This window comes from Poromitra crassiceps (assembly GCF_964638095.1).
Source record: "Poromitra crassiceps genome assembly, chromosome: 4".
NCBI lineage: Eukaryota > Metazoa > Chordata > Actinopteri > Beryciformes > Melamphaidae > Poromitra > Poromitra crassiceps.
The window spans coordinates 49439544-49463799 of NC_139626.1; the positions used below are offsets into that span (position 1 = coordinate 49439544).

The following is a 24256-nucleotide window of genomic DNA, read 5'->3' on the forward strand; positions in this document are numbered from 1 at the left end:
CACAGATTTAGGTTGCCTCATTTCGGTGCCATGCCGGAACTGTTGAGTAAAATATCCGCCCCGTTGGCAGAAATCCTCTTTAAAAATAATAATAATAATAATAATTATAAATACGCTTTAAATTTCCCAAAAAGTATCGGTTCGGACCGCAGTGTGAGGACCACTGAACTAAAAGACACGTTTCTGTGATTCCAGATTTTCGAAGAAAGCGTGTTCTCCTCATGTCATAATTTATACTGTATGGAACACAATAAAAATCCACTGGGACGTAGACATGGTGAGAAGAAGCTTCAGTGATCCCTATGGGAATAGAAAATAGTAATTAATAGTAAATGAAGCAATTAGGTAAGAGATTGATTGAACATTATCCAAAACGTTAGCAGACCCGGACACATTGCTTGCAAGATAAACCCAGCACAGTTTGTTTTCTTTTTTCAAGCATTAGTAATGTATTTACAGCTATTGTGCCAAACATCTCCTCATGTTGCTGTAAAGAGGAGACAGATTGGTTTATCCACTTGAAATATTCAATAGAGCAACGATGTCTCCCTTTTACACTGGCAACAAAGCACCTGATGATGAACATTGAGGCTATTAGCCCTCCAGTACTGACATGAATGAATCAGATGAGAGTTCTATTATAACGGGAATAATGAAGAAGATCAGCCCCACACATCCAACAATGGGAGTTTGATGATACTCCTTTACACAGAACATTAACTGAGAAATGACTGCTACAAACAATCAAAGTGTGGCGTTTATTTTCATGGATTATATGAATGGAAGTGAAAAGCGTTAATTACATGTTTGCCAGCTGTGACTGCCTTGGCTAATAACGTATTGAAAATGAAATCACCAATAATAGATCACTACTAACGACTAACATTACTGCGAACATATGTTCCGGAAGGCTCCGGGCGGTAATGTTATATCCTCGTAAAAGGGACAACGCACCTTAAAACAACCAAGAATCCCAGCAAACAACATGCATAACCTCAATCAAAATGTATGATGTTGTAAAATGATCCATCTGACCTCATCAGGAAACCAGTGAACTTCTACTAGATAGCGAAAGGCTTCCACAAGCAATTTGAATTGTAAAGACGTGTGAAATGAAAACGCAATCTCCCAACGCAGGTGCAGTGAGAAGTAGTCATAGCAGGAGCGGTAACATGCTGGCCAACAGCTGACCCATATAGGTTACTCAGGTTTTCTGGATAAAGTGTTATCAAGTTTAAAGGTGACTGCTGTAGCACACATTTCACATTCAACAGGGACCTAATCAAACTCCTACACTCTCCTTTTGGCATCAACACCTGGAGATGGGAAAAACTGTACACGGATGAGAATATCACTTGCTGGTCAGCAGTCTACAAATTAATTAATTAATTAAAGAAAATGTTCACTTCATACGAACCAAGATTTCACTCAGTTTTTTTTTTTTTTTTTTTTTTTTTACGTATAAGTGTATTCAGCATTGCTGCATAGAGAGGAGACAGCATTATATCCCTGTTGTAAATGTGTGTAAATTACAGTGATGATGCCAATTTTGAACTTTGTCAATAGATGAAATGAGACCATTCAGACACAACAGAAAAATGATCTGGAGACAGACAGTCTGCTTCAGTCTGTTTCTGGAGACAGACAGCCAGTCTGCTTCAGTCTGTTTCTGGAGGGACAGCCAGTCTGCTTCAGTCTGTTTCTGGAGGGACAGCAGGTCTGCTTCAGTCTGTTTCTGGAGACAGACAGCCAGTCTGCTTCAGTCTGTTTCTGGAGGGACAGCCAGTCTGCTTCAGTCTGTTTCTGGAGGGACAGCCAGTCTGCTTCAGTCTGCTTCTGGAGACAGACAGCCAGTCTGCTTCAGTCTGTTTCTGGAGACAGACAGCCAGTCTGCTTCAGTCTGTTTCTGGAGACAGACAGCCAGTCTGCTTCAGTCTGTTTCTGGAGGGACAGCCAGTCTGCTTCAGTCTGTTTCTGGAGGGACAGCCAGTCTGCTTCAGTCTGCTTCTGGAGACAGACAGCCAGTCTGCTTCAGTCTGTTTCTGGAGGGACAGCCAGTCTGCTTCAGTCTGCTTCTGGAGACAGACAGCCAGTCTGCTTCAGTCTGTTTCTGGAGACAGACAGCCAGTCTGATTCAGTCTGTTTCTGGAGACAGACAGCCAGTCTGCTTCAGTCTGTTTCTGGAGACAGACAGCCAGTCTGCTTCAGTCTGTTTCTGGAGACAGACAGCCAGTCTGCTTCAGTCTGTTTCTGGAGGGACAGCCAGTCTGCTTCAGTCTGTTTCTGGAGACAGACAGCCAGTCTGCTTCAGTCTGTTTCTGGAGACAGACAGCCAGTCTGCTTCAGTCTGTTTCTGGAGGGACAGCCAGTCTGCTTAAGTCTGTTTCTGGAGACAGACAGCCAGTCTGCTTCAGTCTGTTTCTGGAGACAGACAGCCAGTCTGCTTCAGTCTGTTTCTGGAGACAGACAGCCAGTCTGCTTCAGTCTGTTTCTGGAGACAGACAGCCAGTCTGCTTCAGTCTGTTTCTGGAGACAGACAGCCAGTCTGCTTCAGTCTGTTTCTGGAGACAGACAGCCAGTCTGCTTCAGTCTGTTTCTGGAGGGACAGCCAGTCTGCTTCAGTCTGTTTCTGGAGACAGACAGCCAGTCTGCTTCAGTCTGTTTCTGGAGGGACAGCCAGTCTGCTTCAGTCTGTTTCTGGAGGGACAGCCAGTCTGCTACAGTCTGTTTCTGGAGGGACAGCCAGTCTGCTTCAGTCTGTTTCTGGAGACAGACAGGCTGGATGGTTATATATAATAACCACAGTCAGGCTGCAGATTACCGTAAATTATTTTTGGATGTGTGTGTGAGTGTATGTGAAGTCTAAGATTCCTTTTGAAGCGAGCCTTAGATGGTTGGTTGGCTGGATGGCTGCTGGTTGGTAGGTTGGTTGTTTGGCTGCTGGTTGGTTGTCTGGCTGCTGGTTGGTTGGTTGGTTGGCTGCTGGTTGGTTGGTTGTTTAGGATCCCCAACCACCGGGCCGCGGACTGGTACCGGGCCGCAACATATTTGGTACCGGGTCGTGAGCCCGGTCCAATTATTATTATTTTTTTTATAAACATAGGCTATCATATTATAGGCTGTGTGTGGTAGTTGAAACATAGTTTCAAGTTGACGTTTAGTTGTTTGTAGTTGAAAAAAAAACATAAATACTGTAGGCTACATACAGTACAACACAAAAGGCTGTTATTTACCCTTTGTCGCCACTTGGTGAGTAAATATATATGTAACTAAAACCATTAAAATTGACAACCGGTCCGCAACTTTTTTTTCCATGTATCTACCGGTCCTTGGCACAAAAAAGGTTGGGAACCCCTGGTTTAGATGGTTGGTTGGCTGGCTGCTCATTGGTTAGATGGTTGGTTGGTTGGTTGGTTTGTTGGTAGGTTAGTTGGCTGCTAGTTGGTTGGTTGGTTGGTTGGTTAGATGGTTGGTTGGTTGGTTGGTTGGTTGGCTGGCTGGCTGCTGGTTGGTTGGTTAGATGGTTGGTTGCCTGGCTGCTGGTTGGTTGGTTCGTTGGTTGATTGGCTGCTGGTTGGTTGGTTAGATGGTTGGTTGGTTGGCTCGCTGCTGGTTGGTTAGTTGGCTGCTGGTTGGTTTGTTGGTTGGTTAAATGGTTGATTGACTGGCTGCTGGTTGGTTGGTTGGTTAGATGGTTGGTTGACTGGCTACTGGTTAGTTTGTTAGATGGTTGGTTGATTGGATGCTTGGCTGGTTGTTTGATTGGATGTTTGGCTGCTGATTGGTTGGTTGGTTAGGTGGTTGGCTGGTTGACCTGTCTTCCTCTGTACAGTGTGTGTGAGATCGTCGGCCAGTCGGACGGCGGGCTGTCGGTGCTGAGGACCTTCAGGCTGCTGAGGGTGCTGAAGCTGGTGCGCTTCATGCCGGCGCTGAGGAGGCAGCTGGTGGTCCTCATGAAGACAATGGACAACGTGGCCACCTTCTGCATGCTGCTCATGCTCTTCATCTTCATCTTCAGGTAAGCTGCTGCTTGTAGTGAAGAAGAACATGTTGTAGAGATGGTGGCCGAAATGAGTATTACAACAACAAACCACAGGGGGAAGCACCTGGCACCTTTGTAGTGTGTGATGCACCGTCATGTTCTAAATGTGTAGTGTGAGGTTGTTTTCAATTTTCACACGACATTTCTCCTTTTGGGCATGATGCAACCCAATTCATTTCTAAATCATTTAGGATTTAAAAACTCCTGTAATCTGAGCCCAGCTTTACAAAGAAAACTTAAGTCATAAACACAGGACAGAAAACAATTTAGATCAGACTTAGAAAATGGATCACCAGATTTTTTTTTTTCTCACTTGCCTCTCAGGGCTTCCATATGCACAAGCATCGCAGTGCAGACAAGGACAGACAGCACAAGCATCGCAGTGCAGACAAGGACAGACAGCACAAGCATCGCAGTGCAGACAAGGACAGACAGCACACGCATCGCAGTGCAGACAAGCACCGACCAATGCACACAAACCTTTTTCCATCCTTCACAGTGTTTGACAGTGTCTCAGCAGACTGATGACAGCGAGAGAGAACATTGCTCAAACCTTCACCTCTGTGTGTATGTGTTGTCTGTTTACCTGTCATTACAAAGGCCTGCACATCGTCTCGACAGCTGCCATTGAGAGAAGGTCACAAATGCTCTACAGCGGCTATTAACCCCGGCTGGAAAATAGAGAGCACACACTTTAGGATCTGCTACAAAATAACAAGCAGACACTTGAAGACGCTTCCGAGTGACACTGGCACAGCGCAGCACGCACAAAAGGCCTCGAGTGTCCTTCAGCGGACAATCGATGGCCTCATCCCTCTCTCTCTTTCTCCCGCGACCCCCCGCCTCTCTCGGCGTCAGTTTCCTCTCAAGAGACACTTGTGGTGATTTTGTTTCGTAGGGTGATATGGGCAGAATTGGCAATGATCCATAAACAGTATACAAACACACATGTTCAGGCTTGTACACACACATACACACGCGCGCACAACACATGTGCATGTGCATCTTTGAGTTGCAAGTAGACAAACAAAATCGATTTTCTACGTTTGTATCACTATTTTGTATTATTAGTTGGAGTATTTCTATGAGATCTGTGAATTTTCAAAGCACATATCAACTATTTACAACATCAATAACACTCATTTCCTCATTCTTCTGATTTAATTGCGCATAAAATTGCTTCATCCAAATACATGCTTCATTAACTTTTCCGATGGATAACATGGATTGTAGACGTCCTATTGGTAGTGGTGGTGCTCTCGGGTGCTGCTTAGAGGAGGAATATTTTATAATAGCATATCATAATGTATAATGGTATTAAAAAATGCTATTTATAATGATTGTTTGACAATATGGATAGGTGACATGTTATGCCCTACAGCGGTTCTGGTTAAAGTGGGAATAATTATTCATAGCGATAATTGTATTCTAACGTTATTGCACAGTGCACACTAGAAGGCCCATCGCATTACTTTCTGATCTTCTGATCCTAAATCCAATACAGATAAGCTGCATCAAAAATGACATAACTCTCAGAACAGCAAAGCCCATCTTTGATCAAATCAGTAAAAGCAGAGCAAAACTACTACTGTGGAAAAAAGTGGGCAACAGAGTCCCATATGTGCTAGAGCTGTTCCATGAGCAGATTGAGTAAATAGCAGAAGACTTCCCAGTCATCACAATAGCCCCTTTTACACAGCCTGTGAAAGTCGTGGGCGTTGTGGTATTATTATTACAAGTCATTTGGTTCCGCCTTTCGTTCCGCCAATGAAGGTAGCACAGTATCAGCGCCGAATCGACGTCTGTCTAAAAGGGTACGCCGCGAGAAGACGGGAATCTCAGCTCATTTATTTTCAAAAATGACAGGAGGACTGAGGGGAAACCACCTCCAGATTGAAGTTCTACTATCAGAAATAAGTTAACCAAAGCATATCTGCAGTCTGGCTCGCCTGTTGTGCGTTCCCTTACGATCAACAACTAACGTTGTAGTATTCAGACTGTGCTCATACCATAGCTTATATCCCAACTCTGTGGCGAGTCACTCGAGCAGCTGTGCACCGCGTCACCCACCGTGCCTGAGACGAGCTCTGCTCTTCTGAAAGTGACAAAACCAGACAGTCAAACTTTGAAAAGTAGAAACCAAGTGGTCTATATATTCACGCCGACGCCGATAAAGCTATTAAAAGCAGACTGCAGCTGTTTGACACCCAGGCGTCCAGTGAGTCAACACGCTTTCAGAACGGACTTAATCCTACTTGACGACATGTGAATATGCTTTACAAAAAACTGGAACCAAGGGTTAGAATTTTGAAAGCCTTGTGTCACCTGTAGCTTTTAATATATGATGGTGCCTCTGTGATCCATAAAGTCGAACAGACGAATATTGAAAGTTGCTCGTTAAATAGACTCCTCGGACATAATACGCCTAACGCCCATTGGTCCATGCCTCATTTGAAACCGGGAGGGGTGGATGCTGTCTAAAAGCACTTTGGGGTGGAAATATGGCGGAGCTGCTTGGTTCTGTGTGTAAAAGTGCAGAGGATGTCTGTGTAAAAAGGGTTAAGAAATGGCGGTCAGCCAGTCAAATTCCCTGTTTGCCAAACAAAAGATATGCGAGTCATGGCAGAAATATTGGAAGAGGAAGATGACCCTCGTGTGTGTGTGTGTGTGTGTGTGTGTGTGTGTGTGTGTGTGTGTGTGTGTGTGTGTGCGCGTGTGTGTGTTAACCTTGTCACTGGACTGTGATCCTGTCGCTGTTTTGTGCTTCTAGTATCCTGGGGATGCACATCTTTGGCTGTAAGTTCAGTCTCAGGACGGACACCGGAGACACAGTACCAGACAGGAAGAACTTTGACTCCCTGCTGTGGGCCATCGTCACCGTCTTCCAGGTAATCTTTTGACTGCAGGCCATTTTCACTGGGGTGGCCCGAGTGTGGCATTTAGGAAGGATGTAGACAGGTCCCAGGTGAGAATTCTGAATTCCAAACTCTGAGAAATCAGAGATTAATCTCAGAATTTGAATACATTTTTCATAATGTGGCCCTTCAAGGAGCATGGTTTTAGAAAAATAAATTAACTGAGTTGATGGTCCAGCCAGTCAGGATGTTGTGGCACCTGGGGTGGCCAATCAGATTTCACTCTAGACACTTATCTGTGAAGGGGAGACTCGTCGGGTACCCATAGAACACATTTTCATTCAGAAATCTTTAGGTGAGAGGTCAAGAGACCCTTTTGGAAAATGTTTTTCTCCTCACCAAAATCAAAATGTAGCCTAATAAGCTAGCATGACATAGTGTCATGATACCAGAAACTTCACTTTGGCTTTCAAACTAAGCTTGCTTCAGCCTCTGAAAGACAGTGAACCTATCAAGATGTGCTACCTACTGTCTACCCCAGTGATATACAACTTGTGGCCCGGGGGGCCAGATGCGGCCCGCGATAAGGTGCAGGGTGGCCCCCTGACTCTTTTCTAATTCACAATGATAACTAACATGAAATGACATGTGACTGATTCCAGCTAAATGATCAAATATCGTCATCTGCTCGCCACCCAGCAGGCACTTACATGTACTTAACTAACTTAACTTAACCTAACTAACTTAACCTAACTAACTATCCTGTGTGCACAAAATTGTCAGACTAAACTCTGGCTGAGACCTATCATTTTACAAAAGTGGCCCTCAGGCAAAGAAAATGGAGTATCCCTGGTCTAGCCTACTGGGAAACACCCATTTGGTTTGTATCACTATGACATTGTGAGATTATTGTGAGCACAGCGGGAGAAAGGGTTAATTGTTTTGAGCATATTGGATCTCTCTGGTAGCAGGATGAACATGCAATCTGTAATCTTTAATATGCTCTACTCCCATTTGCTGCTGCAATGACCCCATTTCCCCGCGGGGATCATTAAAATTTAATCTTAACTTGTCATATTATATCTTCTATGAACTTTCACTCTCTTGTCCCTCTGTCTCTCTCTCTCTGTGTGTGTGTGTGTGTGTGTGTGTGTGTGTGTGTGTGTGTGTGTGTGTGTCAGATTTTGACCCAGGAGGACTGGAACGCGGTTTTGTATAATGGCATGGCGGCCACCTCTCCGCTGGCTGCCCTCTACTTTGTGGCCCTCATGACTTTTGGCAACTACGTCCTCTTCAACCTGCTGGTGGCCATCTTGGTTGAGGGCTTTCAGGCAGAAGTAAGGGTTCTCTGCCAAAACCAAGCACTGTACAGCCGCATGGTTTCTCTCTGCCAAAACCAAGCACTGTACAGCCGCATGGTTTCTCTCTCTGCCAAACCCAAGTGCTGTACAGCAGCATGGTTTCTCTCTGCCAAAACCAAGTACTGTACAACCGCATTGGCTCTCTCTGCCAAACCCAAGTACTGTACAGCCGCATGGTTTCTCTCTGCCAAAACCAAGTACTGTACAGCCGCATGGTTTCTCTCTGCCAAAACCAAGTACTGTACAGCCGCATTGGCTCTCTCTGCCAAACCCAAGTACTGTACTGCCCTGCAAAGCCAAAAATTAGTTTTTGTCATTTTCGGAACATTAAAGATCTGCTTTATCATGTGGATAAATATCTTGAGTCAATTTTGTTGTTTTTTGGAGAAAATAGGGGGTCATATTTACAGTAACTTCCAAAAGCCCTAGAGAAGCCAAGCCAGACTGAGGTAACATCAGTTACGGTTGTTTGGTTTGGTTTGACTGCACTCTGAATGCTCTGCCCTGCAACGTTACAGTACTGGCAGGCCTAATGTCACGATTGTGACATCTGACCGAGGCACCAGCACGTACAACATTAAGGCGCCAACTGATATGAAATTAACCCCTGAGGTACCGCTCATACAACATTAACCCACGAGGCGTTGCTCATATGAAATTAACCCCTGAGGTACCGCTCATACAACATTAACCCACGAGGCGTTGCTCATATGAAATTAACCCCTGAGGTAACGCTCATACAACATTAACCCACGAGGCGTTGCTCATATGAAATTAACCCCTGAGGTACCGCTCATACAACATTAACCCACGAGGCGTTGCTCATATGAAATTAACCCCGGAGGTGCCAGCTCATACGACATTAACCCCCGAGGTGCCGGCTCATATGACATTAACCCCCAAGGCGCCAACACACACAGACACATAACAAGGGGTAGACAAGAGTCCCACCAAACTAGATTTGAATGATGTGTAGCGGCCTGATAATCTATTATATTTATACTTGTATTATATTAAGCCTAATTGTGCCATGAACATTAGACTTCATGTCTATGTTATCATTATTATCATACTGGTTTTATATAATGATAACCAACCAAGTGAAGGATGAAATAGAAGTTACTATCTTTTGGCTTGGCATCACCCCTTATTATTTAGCAGACAATGCAAAGCCAGAGTAAGGTAACTTCCAAATAAGGGTCAAAGGTTCAAGTTTGAGCATATAAAAATGTAGAAAAGTAACGTGGAAACAGGCTGCTGGCATAAGCCCCCCCCTGCTCTACAGCTGCTCTCCCATTGGAGGTGACCATCTTAGTCGATGCTGGATTTCCGCTCCCCGCTTACAAGCTCTGTCATTGGCTTCGACCATGTCACTCAGAGCGGCTTCCGCTCCCTCCTCCCTGTGTGTCGCTGTAAATGTCCCCGGCCACCGAAGTGAAAACAACAATGCTAACTAGCTAGCAAGCTAACAGCAGAAACCTACACACTAGCTCGTTGCCATATGCTGAAAATGGCAAGTTTTGACGAAGATTTGGATTGTGCAATAAAGAAGGCCTGCTTGGCACTACCGCTAAGCGCCGCCCAAGACGAGTGTGCTTGGTTAAACCAAACCGAGCATTGTTTCCCACAATTCCAGAATGGGGACCAGCGCTGCCAGACTCCTCTCACGGAAGGGAGGGGAGGCTGGCCAGCGAGACTACATTTGGCTGGACAACAAAAACACTTTAAAGTCATTTTTCTCAGTTCTACACTCCAGCGAGTTACCCTCTTTTGGCTTTGCAGGACAGTGTACAGCCGCACGGTTTCACTCTCCCAAGACCAAGTACTGTACAGCCAGTTGGTTTCTCTTTGCCAAAACCAAGCACTGTACAGCCGCATGGTTTCTCTCTGCCAAAACCAAGTACTGTACAGCCACATGGTTTCTAGCTGAAGTGAAGAACACTAGGACAAGTCAATTTCCATAATAAGCCCATTTCAGTAGGCCTATTTATTTGTTGATGAAAGTGGTGCCCAGGTTAGGTCAGCATTTATTAACATTCTTCAAAAGAAAAGCCTCAACACAGGATGCCATATTGTGGCTTGAATTTCAAATGGATGCAGAGTTTTTTTTATGTATTATTATTATTATTATTATTATTATTATTATTATTATTATTATTGTTATTATTATTCTCCCTCAAAGTCCACCTAGTGTGTCTCCTGCTCACTTCTCTCTCGCTCTTTCTCTCTCTGCTCTGCTCTGAATGTTATAATATTATTGATACACTCAAACAATACACATACAGTCTATCACATTTAGGCAGCTAAATGCTAAATGCTGTCTCTGTCTCTGCAGGGAGACGCCAATCGTTCCTATTCAGATGACGACCGCTCCTCCTCCAACTTTGACGAGAGCGAGAAGCACAATGACTCCCTCAAGCTGTCTGGTGAGCCGACGGCATGTTTCCCTCCCACGCTCAAATCCACAGTGCATTCTCCATTCTTTCATCTAAATGTCTAATTACTGACTCATCTACTGTAACTTCTAACGTCATAACTTCTAACGTCATAACGCCTTCTAACGACATATTTACACTCTTCAATCAAGTACTTCTTCAAAGAATTCTGTTCCAAAATGCTCAACCATTTTGAAAGGTTACTTGAATTTGTCAGCATCATGGAAATCAGAGGATCCCATCTGTTAAATTGTTCTAATTTTCCAGGACTTAAGTGATCGAGTTTTATTTAAAAAAACAGACTCACTCACTTAGTGAGAGCAGATGGCACTTCAAAATGGTAATTCAGTCGGGACCATTTTAGTCAAAAACAAAGGTTTTATTGATATTTGCAGAAGTTATTTGGTGGCATGGCTGTGTTCTGGAGGCTCCCTGTCCTTCCATGAACATACATGGAAAGCCTGAGGCAGGGAGAGCGGCAGCAAAGACCCCCCAGGTACAGAACAGAGCGGCAGCAAAGACCCCCCAGGTACAGAACAGAGCAGCAGCAAAGACCCCCCAGGTACAGAACAGAGGAGCAGCAAAGACCCCCCAGGTAGAGAACAGAGGAGCAGCAAAGACCCCCCAGGTACAGAACAGAGCAGCAGCAAAGACCCCCCAGGTACAGAACAGAGCAGCAGCAAAGACCCCCCCAGGTACAGAACAGAGCAGCAGCAAAGACCCCCCAGGTACAGAACAGAGCAGCAGCAAAGACCCCCCAGGTACAGAACAGAGCAGCAGCAAAGACCCCCCAGGTACAGAACAGCAGCAAAGACCCCCCAGGTACAGGACAGAGCGGCAGCAAAGACCCCCCAGGTACAGAACAGAGCAGCAGCAATGACCCCAGAAATGATATTGTTGAAGTCAGACACAGCATGTAAGGAGGAGCTGGCGAGAAGGTGGGTTGCAAATGGCTTGTAGAGGAAGCAGACTGTATAGATTCTATACAGTCAGCTTCCTCTACAGCTTCTATACTATATAAGCTTTAAATAAGGTGCCCTGTTGGAGTTTAGCCAATTGAATGCGTCAGCTGAGCCATCAGCTGATGTGTGCTGGCTTTGAGATCTGCTTATCAGCTGACATGGCCTGGGTGGGTTTGTGAGCTGCGCTTGACTACATGGCCTGCCTGAACTAATGCCAAGATTTCAAACCCAAAACTAAGAACTCAATGAGTTGTTTCAATCGCAACATTTCTAACATACACCACAATAATGCTTGCATCTCACATTTACAGTAAGCAGATGATAAGCAATTTATTGACACTTCTCACACACTCTTAATGCATTTTCTCGCAGTGAAAAATAATACTGTAATCATACCGGTGCCTAAAGCGCAAATGATGCCAGACATATGGACTCTCCCGCGGAAATGAGAGAAATGGGAATCCTGACGAGAAAACTTTTGGAGCTTTTATAGCCTACTCTGTACGGGTTTCTCCGCTGGAGTGTTGAAAGTCTGCCCGCACGCATAGTTAGAAAATAACCATGTCCCCTTTACGTCAAGACGGAGGGCTTCATGGGCATGCGCAGAAAGAACGCAGCGCAGAGAGTAATCAGTTGTTCACATGATAACATTTCTCTTTTGCTAATGTTCATGAAAAGGTTTAAACTACCCCTCTGCAAACCGATTGCAATTTCAATCGTTTTGGGCCTGTTTAATCTGATTGCGGTGTTTATATGGAGCGTTTTTGATCCGTTTGGGCTTTTTTAAACCTATTTCAATCTGATTACTAGGCTCCATGTAAACATGCCTACTGAGGATTCAACATGAGCTCAGAGATGGAGGGAAAGACTTGTATACAGCACTTGGCTGTGAGTGGGCTTCTGCTACAGAGGGGGGAGGGCATCTCTGCAGTGCAGTCAGTGTACTGGAAGCAGGACATGAAAGCAGGCAATGTGTTTCTGCTTTATTAGATTGGGAGAGGGCCCTAAACAGCAGAGTAGTCCCATTGGTTGTTTGGCTTCTCTCCGGGTCAGTCTGGGTCGTGACTCGTGACGGCTTTGATTTCCACTCTCTCTCTCTCTCTCTCTCTCTGACTTTCTAAGCACTTTCAATTGCCTTGTTGCTGAAATGGGCTATAGAAATAAACTTGTCTGGCCTCGCCTTTCTGCCTCTTCAGCTCGCTCTCTCCCTCTCTCTCTCTCTGTCTCTATCTCTCTCTCTCTCTCTCTCTTTCTCGAAAGCCTCTTAAAACGTGAAAGCGGGCGGTCAGTAAACATCAGAATTTGACATCCCTCACAATCACTGAGGGGTGAATGAGGGGAGTTGGCAATGTGCCAGGGACAGAACAAACAACAACAAAACAACCATCGACCACAATAACTATCGACCAACAAAGAGTGTTTGCCACCTTCTGAACCATTCAACGCATCCTCATACCCGAAACAACAGAATAAGTCGATTTCGAGGGACTCCCAAAATGGTCTATGACGTCCCGGTGGTGACTGCGGGGGAGGCCCGATGCTAGTGTGCCTTGAGGCGTAAAAACGATTTTGGTGGGATTGATGGTGCCGCGTTTCCTGGTTGAAAATGGTTATGTTTAGGCAAGTAAAACAACTTGGTTAAGATTAGGCAACTTAAACATTTTGGTTAGGGTTAGGGTTCGGTTTCGGTTGAAAACGGAAAACAAGTCGCGAGGCGAACTGGATCTCTCGTGACTAGGAAGTTGAAAGACGGGATTGTTGCCAGTCCGCCAACCCCGCCCGTTCACCCTTACATGTCAGCGGGCTACTTCAATATCCTTACGTTAACGACCGCCGCTACTTCCTGTCTCCAGCTCCTGACTCGTTTGCACTGTGCGCATGCACTTACTCACGCGACCACAAGAGGTCGCATTCGTAAACATTGGCCGTTTTATAACCACCTTCAAAATCGACCAATATTGTCGTGTTCCTTGTGAGGACAGGCTGACCCATCCCTGACTCTCTCCTCTCTCCCCAACTCCCTCCAGACCCCAGGATCTGCACCCTGACACCCAACGGTCACCTGGAGCTGGGTGTCGTGTCGGGGCCACGGGGCCCCGCCCCCTACCTCTCGGAGAGGCGGAGCTTCGCCATCGAGTCCAGGAAGAGCAGCGTGATGAGCCTGGGCAAGAACAGCCTGGAGAGACGCTCCTCCTCACTGGTACTCACACGCGTAAAACCCTGCCCTCCCCTCAATGCATACAGACACCCATAACATAGGTCTTTCACATCAGAGGTTATAATGTTAACTTTAGACTCAGTTTGCCAGTAGATGTATAGTGTGGAGGTAATGATACACTCAACAACCCTAAACAGTGTTCAACATTCGGTTCAACATAGCCATTTGTGCTAAAAATGTATTTACTGATGTAGGGAAAGACACTAAATGCATTGGGCGCATATGTTATCTTAGTCATGTCACACTTTACTCGCATCACATTCATCTATTTTTGCAGCTCTGTGACACATATTTTATCAATACACTACATGGCAATCATATGCATAATAGCGAGTGAGCCCACATTGTGGTCTGATGTGCAGTCATTATGTTTTGATATGGATTTGATGTGATCTGATCTGATCTGATCTGATATGATATGATATAATATGGTTGGCAGCAAAGACAGAGCTTGACTGCAGAACATACACTGAGCCGGTTGTCTGAGGCTTATGCGAGGAACAAATTGTCTTGACATGAATTCATAATGTCTAGAGCACACGCACGCAGACAGGCACACACACACACACACACACACACACACACACACACAAACAGACACACAGACACACACAAACACACCATGTTCCTTGTGAGTGATACACAGTGCTGTATAGAACTAGGTGGTGTTTAACAGTTAGAGCAACGCCCGCTTCACTGCAGTTTCTATAGAGACGGATGCGTACATCCAGCCGTATATGGCAGCGACTCGGCTTTGATTGGCATCATGTACGTTTCCAAGGGTAAAACATATAATTAGTTGGACGTCCCTGAGCGGATTAGACATGCGGAAACAAACACTACTGGTTTTGTTCATCTTAAGTGGAACACTTTCTGACAGCCTGAGCCTGTATCATACAGTGCCCCTTTGATTAAAAAAAGATTGTAAGGAAGTTGTGTTGAGTTACGCTGGATCCAGGTAGGAACTCGCCACAGGTGATCGATCAGAACAGAGAGATGTCTTTCAGGCTTTATTGAAATATCACAGGCAGATAGAAGTAAGGCAGAAGCAACATACAGAGAGAGGTAGCATAGTAGGACATCATTTTATACCCTACACATCAGTAGCGTAGCCAGACTCGGCTCATTGGGTGTGCCACAGAAAGCCAGGGTGTGCCAGGGGGCGGACCATTTGGTGGCGGCCGCAAGTCCGCCGCCAAATTTTTTTTGGGGTCTTTTCAAACCAGATTTAGAGGAATATTTGCGTGTTGTTTGCTCCTTTTCGCACTCATTATTAGCAGGTAGAAGCAGTCAATTAAATTGTATTTTTTGGCAACATGTAAAACCACTTTGTTTAGTATCTCAAAAAAGTCTCACCTACTTTTTCCAATGAGTGTTCTAGTCGGGAAAGAACGCAAATTTGGTTGGCATGTTCGTCTACTGCAGAGAGATCTGTAGCGTCAGTAGTGTCCTCTGGCCACAAACCTCCGGTGTGTTGTTGGCTGCGTTCCCCGCTGTTAACGTCATTGTTTCGGCTGCATCATCTTCTTCATCATCGTCTGTCTGTTCTCCACTGTACACCACCAATACAAGTGCGGGAACGGGTGCACTACAATCCGCACTTGTTGAGGGGGAGGGTGACAACGAGTCATCTTCTTCCTCGTCGTTTCTTGCCTTTGCCGAAAAAGCTTAAAAGCGAGCTTTGTTTCATGTCTTCTTGATTTGGCGCTGCTGCTGTGCGTGCGTGCATTTGTTTACTTTACGTGGACGACAGCTTAACTAGTTTCCCATGATGCTCCGGGGCACATAGGTCAGCGGACAGTTGGACACAGTGCATGACAGCGTTGACATGTGTTTTGCAGACAAAACAAAACACTTTTTTTACCCCATTTTTTTGGGTGCGCCAGTGGCCTGTCTGGGTGGCATTTGCACACCCTAGCGCACCCGTGGCTACGCGCATGCTACACATTCGAGGTATGACATCATTGATGACCTCATAAGGGGCAAGTCTAACAGCACACAATCACAATCAAGAGGCAGCCTAGACCGTCTGACATCACCGATGACCTCACAGGGGGAACTCTGACATCATCGCCGATGATGTCACGGCAGTGACGTCATCGTTGGGTCGCGGGCGCGTATCCGGTTCGTGGGCGTTTCCAGGGCCTGGTCTCAGGGCCTTTCCTCCAGCCTTTTCTACAAAGATAATAAAACATTCTATCTTATAATAATTTATTTAATATATTTATATACAGAGGATTGGCCTAAGGCAGTGCTTCCCAACCTTGGGGTCGCGTGGAATTCATATGGGGTCACCTCCATTTTGTCTTTCTTTCTTTGTTTTTACACCACACACAATTTAAAACTACCGAAGGGGATTCGGGTTACATGTGAGTTCTGAATTTAAGTCAGGATTCTGAGAATTAAGTTAGAATTCTGAGTTTAATGTCAGAATTTTGAGGGGGGGACTCAGAATTCGGAGTGTAATGTCAGAATTCTGAGATTAAAGTCAGAATTCTCAGATTAAAGTCAGGATTCTCAGATTAAAGTCAGAATTATCAGATTAAAGTCAGGATTCTCAGATTAAAGTCAGAATTCTCAGATTAAAGTGAGAACTCTGAGGAAAAAAGTCAGATTACTGTTACATGTGACATCATTGATTGGCTCGCTGACACATACTGTAATGACAATGTCAGCTTGAAAAGTGTCAGCAGTGATGTACTTATGCGTTGTCAGTGGTCTCTGATGTGTCTGTACTGCAGCTGCAGGCTCTGCCCAGTGGTCTCTGATGTGTCTGTACTGCAGGTGCAGGCTCTGCCCAGTGGTCTCTGATGTGTCTGACTGTACTGCAGGTGCAGGCTCTGCCCAGTGGTCTCTGATGTGTCTGTACTGCAGGTGCAGGCTCTGCCCAGTGGTCTCTGATGTGCCTGTACTGCAGGTGCAGGCTCTGCCCAGTGGTCTCTGATGTATCTGTACTGCAGGTGCAGGCTCTGCCCCGTGGTCTCTGATGTGTCTGTACTGCAGGTGCAGGCTCTGCCCAGTGGTCTCTGATGTGTCTGTACTGCAGGTGCAGGCTCTGCCCAGTGGTCTCTGATGTGTCTGACTGTACTGCAGGTGCAGGCTCTGCCCAGTGGTCTCTGATGTGTCTGTACTGCAGGTGCAGGCTCTGCCCAGTGGTCTCTGATGTGTCTGTACTGCAGGTGCAGGCTCTGCCCAGTGGTCTCTGATGTGTCTGTACTGCAGGTGCAGGCTCTGCCCAGTGGTCTCTGTTGTGTCTGTACTGCAGGTCCCGGCTCTGCCCAGTGGTCTCTGTTGTGTCTGTCCTGCAGATAGTGGACTAGCTGTGCCTGTTTGTGCTTGAATAATCCCCGAGGCTTGTGTCTGTTCCAGCGCCATGGTCGCAGTTCCACCTACCACAACTGGGGGCGCCCTCTCCCTCCATATTCTGGATCGAGCCGCAGGTAGACCGATCGATTTACATTCAGCCATTGATTTCAGTTATTGCTTTAATGAATTCTTAATGACTTCATGAATCCATAATCTTCTACATTGGAATACCAAACCTTTGCTATTGTCTTATACTCTTATAACCCTTAGACTAAATCCTGAATACATTGATTGGAGTCTTGAATAGTTCTTTGTTGATACTTTATTAATTGCTCATGGATTTTGAATGACCTCCTTGATGTATTGTTAATCAGTGGGCTTTTTGTGGCCCTGCAGATCGAGCTGGAACAGCCTGGGCCGGAGGAGCTACGGGATTGGAGGGGCTCCTCTGGTGGGGGGCAGTCTCCGCGTGCACAGCACCCGCTCCCCCCTCTCCTACACCTGCTCCGCCGAGCAGGAGTCACTCCTCTCCCCGCACGGCCTGCCCCCGCACCACCTCCCGCCGCATTCGCTGCTGTTCTCCAGGCGCTACGCCGCCAGGAGGGACCGCCGCGCGCTCTCCCTGGAGCTGCCGGAGCTGCTGCGGGCCACCGGCCAGCCGCTCGCCCACCCCCTCGCCCACCCCCTCGCCCACCCCCTCGCCCACCCGGACCCCAGGAGGACGAGCGGAGGGGGATCCGCGGTGGGGGGGTCGATCACCGGCGGGTCTGGGTCTGGGAGCGGCGGAGGGGTGGACCACCGGGACTGTAACGGCAAGGCTCCGGGCCCCCACACCCAGCTGCTGGCTGAGGTCTTCCCCCAGCTCAACGCCCGCAAGGACAGGACCGATCTGGATGAAGAGACAGATTATGTGAGTGGGAAGGAATCCACTAATACAGAATGATCAGAGCGAAAAACACTGTATACCCACCGGGACGGTTCCTCTCTCTGCCATGCTTCCTGGCTCTCTTCACTGTGACTATCCAGTGAAGTAGAAAAGCTATAAAAAAATAATCTATAAAAGAATGACCATCTCCTCTCAGGCTTTAGTGTCTGTGTCAGTTCAGATAATGCAAAAAAAGAGAGAGAGAGATCTAAGCAAAATAGAATTGTATGAGTGATGTTGAGGAAGCTCCACAAATCCCCAGTAACGTACAGTAAATCAGAAAAGCCTTTCCTTTCACAGACGATGTCAGTGTGCCCTGATAACACTGACAACCCAAAGAGAAACAGTGTAAGAGTCTGTTCATATTTACTCTCCCCTCCAGAGTATGTGCTTCCGTATCCAGAAGATGATGGAGGTGTACAAGCCAGACTGGTGTGAGAGCAGACAGCAATGGTCCATCTACCTCTTCTCCCCACAGAACAAGTGAGTGGACACATTCAGATCTGGGGCCTTTACATGCGGCATGGTTTGGAGCCATTTGTTTGATCTCTGAAGCCTCTAACTCCTCTAGTTTGGTTCGTTTGGGCAGGTGAGAACTTAGCACACCAGAAGTGCAGGAGCGTGTTCTCTTCCAGGCAAACTGCAGTGTGCTTTGTTCAGAGTGAGAATGCAATCCGAGCCAATCACAGGAAACCACCCCCAAATGCATGTTTTTATGGGTACAAGTAGGCAGATGTTGAGACGTGACAGCCAGCAGTTCCTCATGATTAGAAAGCCAATCATGAATAAGGCCATGTTCAGACTAGGAGGCCAAATCTGATTTGTGAACTTTAGTGACCTATTAATGATTCTATCCAGATTGGTTTTATTAGTCTGGACGCTCCAAGTCTGATTTGTGTCACTTGTCCCAAACCACATATGGAGGTCTGGACACACAGATCCGACTAACACTTGCCCAAATCAGATTTGTGGCAGTGTGGACACACTCCCAAATCAGATTTGGGAAACCAATCAAGATAAGGATGATTAATGACTTTAGCAGCAAATCAGATTTGCCTGTAATGTGAACATGGCCTAAGTAACTGCAGTCTGGATTGATGCTCATATTTAGCTATTTCTTCATGTGGTCAATGATCAAATCAGTCATGCATGTGGAGCTAAAGTTACAAGAAGTCGAATCAGATTTGTTTGAATCACCCCTCATCAAAATCTTTAACCTGGCAGGAGAACCAGGATTACCAGGTTTCCATAATGACTTGTGTTTAGAAACCCAGGTCCGCTTGTTTTTGCATAGTACAGGGCTATTCAAATGGCGGCGGCCCGCGAGAGCCCCCATGTGGCCCGCGTTGGAATTGCAAAAAAACAAATCATGTAATTCTGGCCAATACTCCACTTCTGTTATAACATTTCAGTCTGGAATATGGAATATCTTTCAATGATCTTTATGACTAAAAGGCTAAAAGTAATCTCATGTGTAAGAAATGACTGTTCTACATTGAAGTAAAAATTTAAATACCGTAATTAACTTGTTGGTTTTGTTTTTTATGATCAATTATTTATTCACATTTTCATAAGCAATACAGTCCACACACCAAGAGAACCACAAATAAAAATACCCTACAATAGCAAAAAAAAATAAAGACATACAAAACAAAAATCAAACTAAACCTAACCACTATTCCAACCCTGACAAAAAAAAACGTGTTGGTTTTGGTTGGTTTGGTTTTATTTAGCTTCAAGAGTGCTTTTTTGTTCTTGTGTGACCCTCAACAGGCTTTGAGAATCCCCGGCCACTTACTGATACTTATGCTTAAATTAACCAACTCGTATTCTCTTTTATTTAAAGAAAAACATTTTGGCTAGTGGAAATTCTAATTGGCTGGGAACTTTGAAATCTAGCAGCCATATTGGCAGGAGGTCAAAAAAGTTAATTTCAAGCCCTGCAGGAAGAGCAGGTGGTGACATAGGAGTGAATGAGAAAAGGATCAAATATTGGTGGTTAAGACTGAATAATGACATCACAACTGTTCATTTAAAATTAGTTATTCCTCTAAACCTGGCTTCAAATGCCCCAAACTTTTTCGCGCCGTTCGGCCCCCAGCACCCAGCCCTCGGCCCTCAGAGCAAAATGTGGCCCTTGGTGAAAAGTAATTGGGGACCCCTGGCATAGTATGAACTTAAACCAAAAGCATGCAGTTAAGTTAACTTTGATACTGTGGTTCAAACCAAAGTAAAATGGCACCCGCCGACGTGGACGAGGGTACCTAATACTGCTTTACCCTGACAAACGCTCTCTGAGTTGGAAAGTATCAGTATAATACTGCTTTAGCCTGACAAACGCTTTGTACCAGCTCTCTGAGTTGGAAAGTATCAGTATAATACTGCTTTACCCTGACAAACGCTTTGTACCAGCTCTCTCTGAGTTAGAAAGCATCAGTATAATACTGCTTTACCCTGACAAACGCTTTGGACCAGCTCTCTGAGTTGGAAAGTATCAGTATAATACTGCTTTACCCTGACAAACGCTTTGTACCAGCTCTCTGAGTTGGAAAGTATCAGTATAATACTGCTTTACCCTGACAAACGCTTTGTACCAGCTCTCTCTGAGTTGGAAAGTATCAGTATAATACTGCTTTACCCTGACAAACGCTTTGTACCAGCTCTCTGAGTTGGAAAGTATCAGTATAATACTGCTTTACCCTGACAAACGCTTTGTACCAGCTCTCTGAGTTGAAAAGTATCAGTATAATACTGCTTTACCCTGACAAACGCTTTGTACCAGCTCTCTCTGAGTTGGAAAGTATCAGTATAATACTGCTTTACCCTGACAAACGCTTTGTACCAGCTCTCTGAGTTGGAAAGTATCAGTATAATACTGCTTTACCCTGACAAACGCTTTGTACCAGCTCTCTGAGTTGGAAAGTATCAGTATAATACTGCTTTACCCTGACAAACGCTTTGTACCAGCTCTCTGAGTTGGAAAGTATCAGTATAATACAGCTTTACCCTGACAAACGCTTTGGACCAGCTCTCTGAGTTGGAAAGTATCAGTATAATACAGCTTTACCCTGACAAACGCTTTGGACCAGCTCTCTGAGTTGGAAAGTATCAGTATAATACAGCTTTACCCTGACAAACGCTTTGGACCAGCTCTCTGAGTTGGAAAGTATCAGTATAATACTGCTTTACCCTGACAAACGCTTTGTACCAGCTCTCTGAGTTGGAAAGTATCAGTATAATACTGCTTTACCCTGACAAACACTTTGTACCAGCTCTCTGAGTTGGAAAGTATCAGTATAATACAGCTTTACCCTGACAAACGCTTTGGACCAGCTCTCTGAGTTGGAAAGTATCAGTATAATACTGCTTTACCCTGACAAACGCTTTGGACCAGCTCTCTGAGTTGGAAAGTATCAGTATAATACTGCTTTACCCTGACAAACGCTTTGGACCAGCTCTCTGAGTTGGAAAGTATCAGTATAATACTGCTTTACCCTGACGCTTTGGACCAGCTCTCTGAGTTGGAAAGTATCAGTATAATACTGCTTTACCCTGACAAACGCTTTGGACCAGCTCTCTGAGTTGGCAAGTATCAGTATAATACTGCTTTACCCTGACAAACGCTTTGTACCAGCTCTCTGAGTTGGCAAGTATCAGTATAATACTGCTTTACCCTGACGCTTTGTACCAGCTCTCTGAGTTGGAAAGTATCAGTATAATACTGCTTTACCCTGACAAACGCTTTGTACCAGCTCTCTGAGTTGGCAAGTATCAGTATAATACTGCTTTACCCTGACAAACGCTTTGTACCAGCTCTCTGAGTTGGCAAGTATCAGTATAATACTGCTTTACCCTGACAAACGCTTTGTACCAGCTCTCTGAGTTGGAAAGTATCAGTATAATACTGCTTTACCCTGACAAACGCTTTGGACCAGCTCTCTGAGTTGGCAAGTATCAGTATAATACTGCTTTACCCTGACAAACGCTTTGTACCAGCTCTCTGAGTTGGCAAGTATCAGTATAATACTGCTTTACCCTGACAAACGCTTTGTACCAGCTCTCTGAGTTGGAAAGTATCAGTATAATACTGCTTTACCCTGACAAACGCTTTGTACCAGCTCTCTGAGTTGGAAAGTATCAGTATAATACTGCTTTACCCTGACAAACGCTTTGGACCAGCTCTCTGAGTTGGAAAGTATCAGTATAATACTGCTTTACCCTGACAAACGCTTTGGACCAGCTCTCTGAGTTGGCAAGTATCAGTATAATACTGCTTTACCCTGACAAACGCTTTGTACCAGCTCTCTGAGTTGGCAAGTATCAGTATAATACTGCTTTACCCTGACAAACGCTTTGTACCAGCTCTCTGAGTTGGCAAGTATCAGTATAATACTGCTTTACCCTGACAAACGCTTTGTACCAGCTCTCTGAGTTGGAAAGTATCAGTATAATACTGCTTTACCCTGACAAACGCTTTGGACCAGCTCTCTGAGTTGGAAAGTATCAGTATAATACTGCTTTACCCTGACAAACGCTTTGGACCAGCTCTCTGTGAGTTAGAAAGTATCAGTATAATACTGCTTTACCCTGACAAACGCTTTGTACCAGCTCTCTGAGTTGGAAAGTATCAGTATAATACTGCTTTACCCTGACAAACGCTTTGTACCAGCTCTCTGAGTTGGAAAGTATCAGTATAATACTGCTTTACCCTGACAAACGCTTTGTACCAGCTCTCTGAGTTGGAAAGTATCAGTATAATACTGCTTTACCCTGACAAACGCTTTGTACCAGCTCTCTGAGTTGGAAAGTATCAGTATAATACTGCTTTACCCTGACAAACGCTTTGGACCAGCTCTCTGAGTTGGAAAGTATCTACATAATACTGCTTTACCCTGACAAACGCTTTGGACCAGCTCTCTGAGTTGGAAAGTATCTACATAATACTGCTTTACCCTGACAAACGCTTTGTACCAGCTCTCTGAGTTGGAAAGTATCAGTATAATACTGCTTTACCCTGACAAACGCTTTGTACCAGCTCTCTGAGTTGGAAAGTATCAGTATAATACTGCTTTACCCTGACAAACGCTTTGGACCAGCTCTCTGAGTTGGAAAGTATCTACATAATACTGCTTTACCCTGACAAACGCTTTGGACCAGCTCTCTGAGTTGGAAAGTATCTACATAATACTGCTTTACCCTGACAAACGCTTTGGACCAGCTCTCTGAGTTGGCAAGTATCTACATAATACTGCTTTACCCTGACAAACGCTTTGGACCAGCTCCCTGAGTTGGAAAGTATCTACATAATACTGCTTTACCCTGACAAACGCTTTGGACCAGCTCTCTCTGAGTTGGAAAGTATCAGTATAATACTGCTTTACCCTGACAAACGCTTTGGACCAGCTCGCTGAGTTGGAAAGTATCAGTATAATACTGCTTTACCCTGACAAACGCTTTGGACCAGCTCTCTGAGTTGGAAAGTATCAGTATAATACTGCTTTACCCTGACAAACGCTTTGTACCAGCTCTCTGAGTTGGAAAGTATCAGTATAATACTGCTTTACCCTGACAAACACTTTGTACCAGCTCTCTGAGTTGGAAAGTATCAGTATAATACAGCTTTACCCTGACAAACGCTTTGGACCAGCTCTCTGAGTTGGAAAGTATCAGTATAATACTGCTTTACCCTGACAAACGCTTTGGACCAGCTCTCTGAGTTGGAAAGTATCAGTATAATACTGCTTTACCCTGACAAACGCTTTGGACCAGCTCTCTGAGTTGGAAAGTATCAGTATAATACTGCTTTACCCTGACGCTTTGGACCAGCTCTCTGAGTTGGAAAGTATCAGTATAATACTGCTTTACCCTGACAAACGCTTTGGACCAGCTCTCTGAGTTGGCAAGTATCAGTATAATACTGCTTTACCCTGACAAACGCTTTGTACCAGCTCTCTGAGTTGGCAAGTATCAGTATAATACTGCTTTACCCTGACGCTTTGTACCAGCTCTCTGAGTTGGAAAGTATCAGTATAATACTGCTTTACCCTGACAAACGCTTTGTACCAGCTCTCTGAGTTGGCAAGTATCAGTATAATACTGCTTTACCCTGACAAACGCTTTGTACCAGCTCTCTGAGTTGGCAAGTATCAGTA

The 24256-nt window shown here is 45.2% G+C and overlaps 1 protein-coding gene across 1 annotated transcript in view; it reads left to right on the forward strand.

The window, feature by feature from the left end:
- Positions 1 to 24256, forward strand: part of LOC310775829 (voltage-dependent T-type calcium channel subunit alpha-1I-like) — a gene marked incomplete at its 3' end in the record, with an annotated part of 351343 nt that overhangs the window by 228728 nt on the left and 98359 nt on the right. Inside the window, exons 11-18 of the mRNA XM_083635957.1 lie at positions 3833 to 4018; positions 6813 to 6930; positions 8079 to 8234; positions 10594 to 10684; positions 13683 to 13855; positions 17243 to 17313; positions 17576 to 18089; positions 18487 to 18587. Coding sequence (XP_083492083.1) covers positions 3833 to 4018; positions 6813 to 6930; positions 8079 to 8234; positions 10594 to 10684; positions 13683 to 13855; positions 17243 to 17313; positions 17576 to 18089; positions 18487 to 18587 — 1410 coding nt within the window. The remainder of the gene's footprint in view (positions 1 to 3832; positions 4019 to 6812; positions 6931 to 8078; positions 8235 to 10593; positions 10685 to 13682; positions 13856 to 17242; positions 17314 to 17575; positions 18090 to 18486; positions 18588 to 24256) is intronic.